Genomic DNA, 9,274 nt, shown 5'->3' with positions numbered 1-9,274 from the left:
GAAATATACAAAGAAAAATACTACAGAATATGGCAATATTAAAATTCTTACTCAAACATAAAATAATATATTAACTGACAATTTTAGACATTAAAAAAAAACAAAAAAAATTCAAAGTGCTCAGTAATTTCCAGGGAGTTATGTATATTATAAGCACTCTGGAAACAGTCAAAAGCTGCTGCATGCAAGTTTTGTTTAGCTTTAGACAACAAAATAATCAAGATATAAACTTTCTTTTATCAACATCAACGGTACATACAACACTTACAAACAAGGAATGTTGGACTGTGTTACAAACACTATGTGTCCCTTTTGTCAGGATTTTCTGATGTGTAATACTTGTGCCCACCTATTTTACAATTGAGAAAATGTTTAAGCTCAGATAACTACCAATCTTTATAAAATCTAACAGACTACATAGTGTCTGAAATACTATTTATATAATATAGACATTACTGAAATAGCAAGTGCCTATAACATTTTCAACCTAGACTCAACATGCTTGTCCCTTTTTTGTGTAGTTCTTTTTTTCTTTTTTCTTTTTTTTTTTTTGCAAACACACTTATCTTTTAGAATTTGTAATATGTATTCATAAATAGGCACAAAATAATTTAAAAAGCCAAACTGCATTGGATAAATTTACAAGCCTTTCCCTTCTTCAACTCATGCCACCCACGCAACATTTAGTTTTACTATATATTACAGCTTTCTTTACAGCAGAAAACTTTGAAGTCTTTTAAAGGGCAATACTTGTGGGTCCCCTTACAATGTGTGAGTGAGTGTGTGCGTGTGTATGTGTGAGTGTGTGTGTGTGTGTGGGTGGGTGTGTGTATTACATTTGTCTTAACTGCAACAACCAAACATGGCCAAACATTTCCCATCATACATTAGGAATCTTTCTTCTGAACAATAAACTGATTTTTAAACTGATAATAAAAAGTTTATACCACTGTATTGTGTGTAGTCCATGTTCTAAATCCAGGATGCCCCGGAGCCAAAATGCCCTTTTAGGTTCTGCCTGCAGGTTAGGAAATAGCAACAGTTTTTGTTGTTTTGTTTTGTTTTGTTTTGTTTTGTTTCTTTAGGGATCAAGGGACTGGGATTTTGTGGAGGGAGTGGGGGCCCGACTAGAGCTAAGGCAGCTCATGGGGATATCTCTGCCTTGTGACTTGCCCCCTCTGGATAGTTTTAGGTTTCTTTCCAGTTCCTTTGAAGTGCATGGGAGAAGGTCTTAGAAAGGTAAAGTGTCCAGGAAAAGTTTGTCAATTATTGCTGGCGGTGGTACCAAGTCTTCTAGTTTCAGGTAGAAAATGCGCTGTAGCCCCTGTGTGCAAAGAGTACGGAGTTCTGGGAGCTTCCCCAATAGTTTGGACAAATAGTTGGGGCGGTTCAACCCCCCATTATTGAAAGTCACATGGTCTTTGAGACAATTTACAATCTTGTTTTGCAGTTCTTCCACTCTCTTGGGTTCCTTGAGCCCGTGTCTCTCTGCAGAAAACACAATCAGAAACAAAAGAGGAACACACAAGGCAGTTAGCTAGCTGGCAGGAGCAGGGAGAATCAGTGGCAAGGGAAAACCGGGACAAATCCTGCGGGGCAGTTTTGGAGACCTGCCCTGAAAGTGAGGTACTGACCTGTGACCATAGCCAGGGCAGCAATGCAGGAGAAGGCAGAAATGTCGATGTTCATATTCTGCAAGTTGGAGGAGAATTCAACAATGGAATCAATCCATTCCCCAAAGCCACGAACGCATTGCAACCTGTGCAAGACCACCCCATTGCAAAAGATGAGTTTACCCTCCACTGGGTTGGACCTGCAATTAATACCAAAGAGAGAGAGGGGAGAAAAAGAGAGAGAGAAAAGCTAAACAACTAATTACTTGAAGAGCAATAAATGAGGGATTTAAGAGGTAACTAATTACGGAAGAGTTAATAAAATGTAGACCAGTAGACCTTGAACGGGTTTAATTTCATAACAATCAAGAACGCCCCCTATCCCACTTCCACTTCATTCATCCAAGGCTTCTGGGCTCATTCCTTCCCTTCTCTTCCTTTTGTCTACTCTCTTTTCCTTCTTTCCCTCTTTCATTTTCCTCTTCTGCCCCTCTCTCTTCTCCCCTTTTATTTCTCTTTTCCTCTTTCTTTCCCTTCTTGATTCCTCTCTTCCTCCTTTCCCAGCCTCCCTGGATTGCCTCCTTCATTACCTGTACGCTAATCGAAGCACAAACAGTTCTAAGAAAGCTGATTCAAAAAGCAGGTCTTGGTCGGCTTTGGGCAGGTCAGCGAAGCCTGGGATCTTCTCAGCCCAGCCCCTGATGATCTCCATGGAGCCAGTCAGGAGATCATAGAACTGCTGGATATGCTGGGTGTCATCTCCACTCATCTGATAGTCAGGGTTCGCCTGGAACTGGAATTTCATTTTAAAAAGCACTTAATGAGGTTCTCTAAAATATATAACCCGTGAAATTGCTAACCCCGCTTCTAGTAGGGGAGCCGGGTTTTTATAACAATTAAACCTCTCTCTGACCAGTAAGGAAATTAGATGTTCCGGGGCAATTAATTCAATTAGGGATGGTGCTATGAGGTCGCTGCTTTAAATATGTAAATTACCATTTCCATACAGACTAAATACAGTGCCATCCAGCCCTGGGAAACGTTCACTCTTATCTCCACAAAACAATTGACACGTTAGTATTCATGCCAGTCCCAGAGTGGGTCTCGAGCAGAGACGCCCTTTGCAAATCTTAATAAAATGGCAGTGGCTTCTAGGTTTGCCCGACATACTTCTTCCAATTAAAGCCCACACATTTCTCACAGCTGGGGGTAAAAAAGGAATCTGACCACCTGATTCCCAACACCATTGCCATTCCTTATACCTTTCTCTTTCCCTTCCCGACCCCCAAGCAGGCATTCCCCACCCCGACAGTGCCACAGAGGATGAGGATTAAAGCATCTCTATGGAAGATTGGGGATAAAATCCAAGTAGGGGGCATTTTTGCACAGCCTCTGCTTTAGGCATTAGAGGCATTAGTGTGTGAGTATATGCGTGTACCATGGCAGTGAGAGAGAGGTCTCCCAGAGATGGGATTGCTGTGGCCTGTCTTCTCTTCTTTTCTCTGTCTGTCCTCATGTCTACACTCCCAGTAACGTGGATTGTTTGTCGCTCTGTCTCCTGTGGCTCTGCTCAAAGCTGTAAAGCCACAGCCTTGCTTGAGTCTGGGGCTTAGTGATGGGTGAGGGAAGGGGTCCTGCCCATCTGTTGGTTTGTCCACATGCTATCCCCGCCAGCTTCTTACCCTGGAATAGTCCAGGCTGGTCATAGCCGGGTTGGAGTCGACATGGGCCCTGACGAGGGCACTGATCAGACTCACCGGGGGCGAGGGGGGAGAGGGCTCCTGTGGGCTCTTCGGTTTCGAGGGCAAACGACCTCTCCGGCCTTTTAAACTGTCCGTGCGAACCACTGCGAAGGAATAAACGGGTTAGCGTCGCTCCCCCTAGCGGGACCCAGCTGTCGCCTGGGCCCCTCCCGGGGAAGGCCGCAGCCACCGGCGCCAGGGCAGGCTGCACAAGGTCCCATTGCTTGTAAAGCCTTCACTGACGAGAAGCATTAAAAAAAAAAAAAAAATGTGGGGTTGTTTTATGTCGTCTTCCAAATGGGTCGTAGAGTTGAAGGCGAGAAGGGCCCGGCTGCTTTCTCCAGGGCAGGATGAGCAAGCAGGCAGCTGCGGGGTCAGCAAGGCCGGAGGCGGATGAGGGGGAACCGGGAGACATCCCCCCCCCCACCCCACACACACACATCTTCCCGGCGCTGGGAAGTGGAAAATGCGACTGGGATAGAAGCCGCAGTTACCCTCGGGCGCAGAGGAGGGAATGTACTGCTTGTCCCGACCTACCTTCTTTGACCATCCCAACAGCCAGGCACTTCTGAAATCGGCAATACTGACAGCGATTCCGGCGCCGCTTGTCCACTGGGCAGTTTTTATTTGCTAAACACACGTATTTCGCGTTTTTTTGTACCGTGCGCTGCAAAAGGAGACAATATAGACCGATTTTTTTTTTTTCTTTTGAAAATCCAGCAACCCAGGGAATCCAGGAACAATTTCTGAACGGCTGGGATCTACACTCCTCCCCATAAACAAACACATACACACAACTCGTCTTTTATTTTTTCCCTTTTCCTTTTCTTTCTCTTTCTTTTCGTTTTCCTCCCCCAGGGCATTTAACAGGAGAAAATTGATAGCGTTAACATTTGAGCTAACCTTGCCGCTCCTTGCTGTGTTTTATATGCCAAGAGAAGGAGAAGGAGACGCTCAGTAAATACAAATCCGTGGGCATTCATATTATTTACATTCCTTGGAGACCTTCTCTATTTAAAATGATAAGATTATTCAATCAGGATGGCGAAATAAAGAGATCACTTAATTTGACCATAGGGAATTCTGTTCCACTTGGTTAGCTCAGACACGGTTCTCTGTCCTAACCAATTTCAATCTGAACAGAGAAGACAGCTCCTAGCACATGCAAATGACCCTCTTCCAACTCAGGCTCCTGCAACTTCGGGCTGGGGCCTGCCGGGGTGTAGGCTGCGTGCGAGGGGGATGCGACCCCTGCTCTCCGGGTCTAGCTATTTCTCTTTCTCAAGCACCCAGAGGCCTCCGCCACAGGCCATGAGCCGCTGCAGGAAAGCCTCCGCAGACCTCGGGAGTTGGACGAACTAGGACTGGGCAGCCTGCACCCGGGAGGAGCGCGCACTCCGAGGCTCCTGGCACTAGGGGGCCCTTACCTGCCTCCTCCGGCCCCGTCCTCGCTCACCTTAAAGAAACCTTTGCAGCCCTCACAGGTGCGCACGCCATAGTGTTGGCAGGCCGCGTTGTCGCCACACACGGCGCACAATCCCTCGTTGGAGGGCGAGCCCCGCGACGGCGGCGAGGGCACCTGCGTGTCCAGCAGCTGAGACGCGTGGCCGATCTGCAGGCCTGGGAAGCCCATGGACGCAGGCTTTCGGATGGGGTTGGGCACAGCGAAGGTCTGCCCGTCCACCACGTGGTGGCTGCCTGCCTGCTCCGGGTTCATGGGGACGTGCAGGGGCCCGTCGAAGCGCATCTGGCAGCTAGACACGGGGGTGCCGGGAGGCGATTGCTTAAATGAGAAGAGGGAGAGGCGGGAGACGGGCGTTTTCCTCTGCTCGATCATGTGCGTGGTGGCCACGTAGTTCTGATGGAAGTTGTGGAGAGAGCCTGGGTCATCCCACATGGGGCTGTGCTGCACTTGGAAGCCCGGGGTGGTGGGCGTCGGGGGCGAGGAGGGCTTGTAGTAAACCGACCCGGAATGCGGCATCATCTCCTCGGACTGGGGGGGCAGGTGGCTGTGCTGCTGGTAGTTGTGCATCTGAATGTCTTCTACCTTAATGGAGGACTGCTGTCCGGACAGGGGCATTTGGTACAAGCAAGGTGGCTTGACGTCGTAGCCTGTGCTGTAGTTGTCCATAAAGGTACTGAAGCTGGGGAGAGAAGTGGTGGCAGTGATTTCAGTGTTGGTGAGGTCCATGCTAAACTTGACAAACTCTGGAGTTAAGAAATCGGAGCTGTATTCTCCCGAAGAGTGGTAACTGTAGCTCTGAGAAGCGGGGCTGGCTCCTTGAGGCGAGGACCCATACTGCGCCTGAACACAAGGCATGGCTGGAAATGAAACAGGGTAATATACACTCAGCCTGGTCAACTGAACACTTTCTCCCGGGCTCGGGTACACCTGGAGCTACACCGGCAGCCCGCGGCGGTCAGAGAGCACGTAGGGACGCGAGAGGAAGAGCGGAGAGTGAATGCTGCGGGGCAAAACCGTGCAGGGCATGGAAAGACCGGTCCAAGGAAGACCCAGAGCTGGAAAGCTTTTGAGGGTCTTTATTCCCAGATATTTCAAACGCCTCCCCCTTCACCCCATCACACCGACGGTCCTGCTCATATGAGCCGTTCCTCTGAAGCTCGGGTTCAGCAAGCTCGTTCTAGAAATAAGGTTGAATTGCACATTGAGGATGTTCCCGGTGATGATGGGCCAGGAAAACCTTAACTTACAGAGTTTGCTGAGGAAGATGGGATTGCCCTGTTTCTTGATGTTCGGGGAACTTGGAGGATGGAAAAAAGAAATGAAGTTGCACTAACCTTCAGCCGAATTATAGGCGTTTTCAAGGAAATTAAAGGTGGACAGTGTCGTAATTCAACGAAGGACAAAGTTCCAAGATTTTTAGAAAAGCAATGGGGAGTCCAGCCTGTCGGATCTCCTCCCTGAAATACAGACACAGGAAGCTTCAGGGTGACTTTCCCGACAGATTCAGTTGAGCATCTGTAGGGTCACCAGGCAAGCCCTTCTACGCCCTCCTTGATTGTTTCATTGGCAATTCTTGTGTAGCCCTTACCAAACTCAGCAGTTAAAATGAATGTGTAAAACAGATGACTATAAACAACACAAAATGCCACCCGTTGCACTGTGTAAGTCCTTGCAGACAGAGAGTTCTGGAGGAGGGAAGGTACTTCATGTACTTACTTAATACTTATGATGTAATAAATTGGACCCTAAGATGTAGGGGTGGGGGTGGGGATGGAAGTAGAGGTGGGGGTGGGAAGGTAGTGTCATTTCCATTTTAGTTTCATTCAGACCCAAATAAGAAGAAACTAGAGTTTAATAAAATATAGCATTGGAAACTTCGCCTAAATTTTTCTGTGGCGGAAGTAGTTTTTCTTTCAGGAGGGGGTAAAGAAAGTAGAAGTCAAAAATACAATATGAGAAAAATAATCTCTTCCTCCACCCCTATGTGTTACAGAATGCTAGCAAGGCCTGGGCAGCCCTGAAGACAATCTGAATGGAAGCATCTGGATTTCCTAAGTGTCAAAAGACAGAACACTGGGATTGAGGATACAGGTGAATTGCCATTCACTTCTCCAGGAAACTTGTCTTTCAACATCTTTAACGGTCAAGGGGTGGGAAAAGAAGACCCTACTTTTCCAGGACCATCTTAGGTCAATTGCAGAGGGAGGGAAACACAGCTTATCTGGTACTGGCACCAAGGTTAAAAGCACTTCCCAACACAGGAAGCCGAACACCTCGCCTATACAGCCTTCCACAATCTGCCTATTTTCCGGGGTAACGAGTAATTTTCAAATGTTGCCACTTGGAAGGCATTCTAGAGTATCGACAATCTTATTACTAATGAAAAAGAAAGCCAAACATCCACTCCTTCTGTTCTCCTCCCCACTCTCTCATTATCTTGCTTCCTGGGGAGGAAGGTTAATCAGAAAAAGTAGAAAGAAAGGAGACCCACGACACCCACAGCCTTTGAGAGCTATATGCCTGTGCTGGATATTAACCTCCTGGTAACTTAACAGCTTCATAACTGTACTCTTTACTCCCTTCTCTGTTTCTCCTCTCTCTCTCTCTCTCTCTCTCTCTCTCTGACGTATTCACATACACAAGCACGGCATGTGTCAAAACCAGACATTTCAGGCAACTTAGTAATAGGACACTCTACCAACACCAGCACCACCCCTTATTCAATAATACCCAGGAAACACTGGCACACCGGCCAGCCGCGGTGACACAGTTCCCAAGCAACACATAAACTGAAGAACTTTCTCCCTGTCAGTTTGTGGGTAGCGTCCAGGCCCCTCGTATATACGGGACTTTGGAGTCTCCTTGTCCAATGGTCACAATCAGTTCCACTCTAAGAGCAAACTTTGGCCACATATCCCCCGGGCAAGTCCACAGCTCCCCAAACTATGCAAGTCTCCCATCCACGTCCACCAATGAGGAGCCTGGAAGCCTGCTGGGAGCCAACTCCCCCCGAGTGCCAAAGCTGGAGTTCGGACAAATGACCGCCGTAGCCGCGCGCACTTATTCCCCGTCCTCCGGCCCCATCACGCTCCGACCCTCTGGCGCCCACTTCGAGAAAACCTGTACTAACACATGCAGAAAGAAGAGACGTGCAAAAGACGAAAGAAGGATAAAGGAACTCGAGCTGCACGGGCTCTACCTACTCACTTAGGAGTTCTCCGCGTTTCTCTTCATTCATTCAACTCAGCCGAAGTGTAGTTTCCTCTGGGAGTCCTGGTAGCAGGGTCTGAGAGGGGTGGGCGAGAGGGGCGAAGGTAACCGAGTCGCCAGGAGCGGGGAGGGAGCAGGAGAAGGCGGCCGGCTGGGCAGGCGAGCAGGACCGCGGAGCCGAGCGCGAGCCGCCGGGCGGACTGGCCCTGGCCGCCAATGTGCCTTTGTTTATGTGGCTCGCGCTGCCGCTGCCAACATGCACCTAAAGTCTCCGCGCGTCAGCGCGCGTCAGCGGCCCGCCGCCCAATCGCCGCGCCGCCGCGCTCCCCGGACTCCTGGCCGGCTCTCGCTTTGGTATATTTCCGACCTGACGTCACGAGCAGGGCCGATTTTAAGGTGGGAACCGTTCTGGGTTCACCTTGGTCGCCAGCTTGGGTTTTTGTTTTTTGTGTGTGTGTGTGTGTGTGTGTTTTTTTTCTTTCTTTCTTTTCTCTCCCTCTTCTCTCTCTCTCTCTTTTTTTCCGAAAGAGGTGTGACCTCTCCACACAGGTCCGCGCAGCCCGCAGCACCGCGACATCTCACCTCGCCTTCCCCTAAACCAAGGGCCACCGCTGCCGCCCGGCGGCTCACATGTGGGGGAGGGTGCAACAAAAGCCCGGGCGGAAGGGAACGCTGGCATGGGCCAGGTAGACGGCACCTGGACTAGTGAGGGACGGGGTGTGCCTGACAGTGTTCTAACCTCATCCACTCACAATTGTCTCCCCCATCAGCGGAAGCGCGGACAGATGTCCCATGACCCGAGAAGCTCAAAGGCCTCAGGCAATTAGGGTGGGATTTCCCTAGCCCGAAGCATATCCCCTTTCTCCCTTTTCCTGTCCAGGGCCTCCTCCTTTGGCGTTAGCATTCTCTCTCTGTCTCCCCTTCCCCCTTCACACACACACACACACACACACACAGTCCAAGGTGGAAGGGACTGGGTAGGGCCTATTCTCCATGTTCCTTCTTCCCTTGCAGTGCCCACGTGCAAGGGAAGACGTGGTGCGCGGAAAGGGGAAGAGAGGGGGGACAGGTAGACAGTGACCCAACCCTTTAGGGATCCCGAAAGTCAGAATGAGGCGTCGCCCACTTTCCTATCTCAGACAATACAGCCAAGCAGCGGGCAACAGGTGCGCCTTCAGCAGAAAGGTGCTCTAACCTCACCTTTGGCCAACTCTAATACTTTCGACACTCCTCAGTGCCCACCA

General features: G+C 49.4%; 1 protein-coding gene across 2 annotated transcripts; it reads right to left on the bottom strand.

The window, feature by feature from the left end:
- Positions 1-552: 552 nt before the first annotated feature.
- NR4A2 (nuclear receptor subfamily 4 group A member 2) lies at positions 553-8,271 on the bottom strand. Of its 2 annotated transcripts, XM_080799640.1 has the most exons (8): positions 8,028-8,271; positions 6,155-6,277; positions 4,812-5,677; positions 3,893-4,022; positions 3,296-3,459; positions 2,204-2,406; positions 1,635-1,813; positions 553-1,488 (listed from the first exon to the last, which is right to left on the bottom strand). In XM_080799640.1, exons 3-8 carry the CDS (start codon positions 5,673-5,675, stop codon positions 1,232-1,234), a joined length of 1,797 nt encoding a protein of 598 aa, XP_080655766.1. In that variant the 5' UTR covers positions 5,676-5,677; positions 6,155-6,277; positions 8,028-8,271; the 3' UTR covers positions 553-1,231. The 2 variants fall into 2 exon arrangements, with proteins under 2 accessions (XP_080655766.1, XP_080655767.1); XM_080799641.1 differs by lacking the exon at positions 8,028-8,271 and having other exon boundaries at positions 4,812-5,660; positions 6,155-6,255.
- Positions 8,272-9,274: the final 1,003 nt, after the last annotated feature.

This window comes from Martes martes, assembly GCF_963455335.1.
Source record: "Martes martes genome assembly, chromosome: 3".
NCBI classification, from domain to species: Eukaryota; Metazoa; Chordata; class Mammalia; order Carnivora; family Mustelidae; genus Martes; species Martes martes.
Note: the sequence above shows the minus strand (reverse complement) of the source record. Positions and strands in the feature narration are given on the sequence as shown.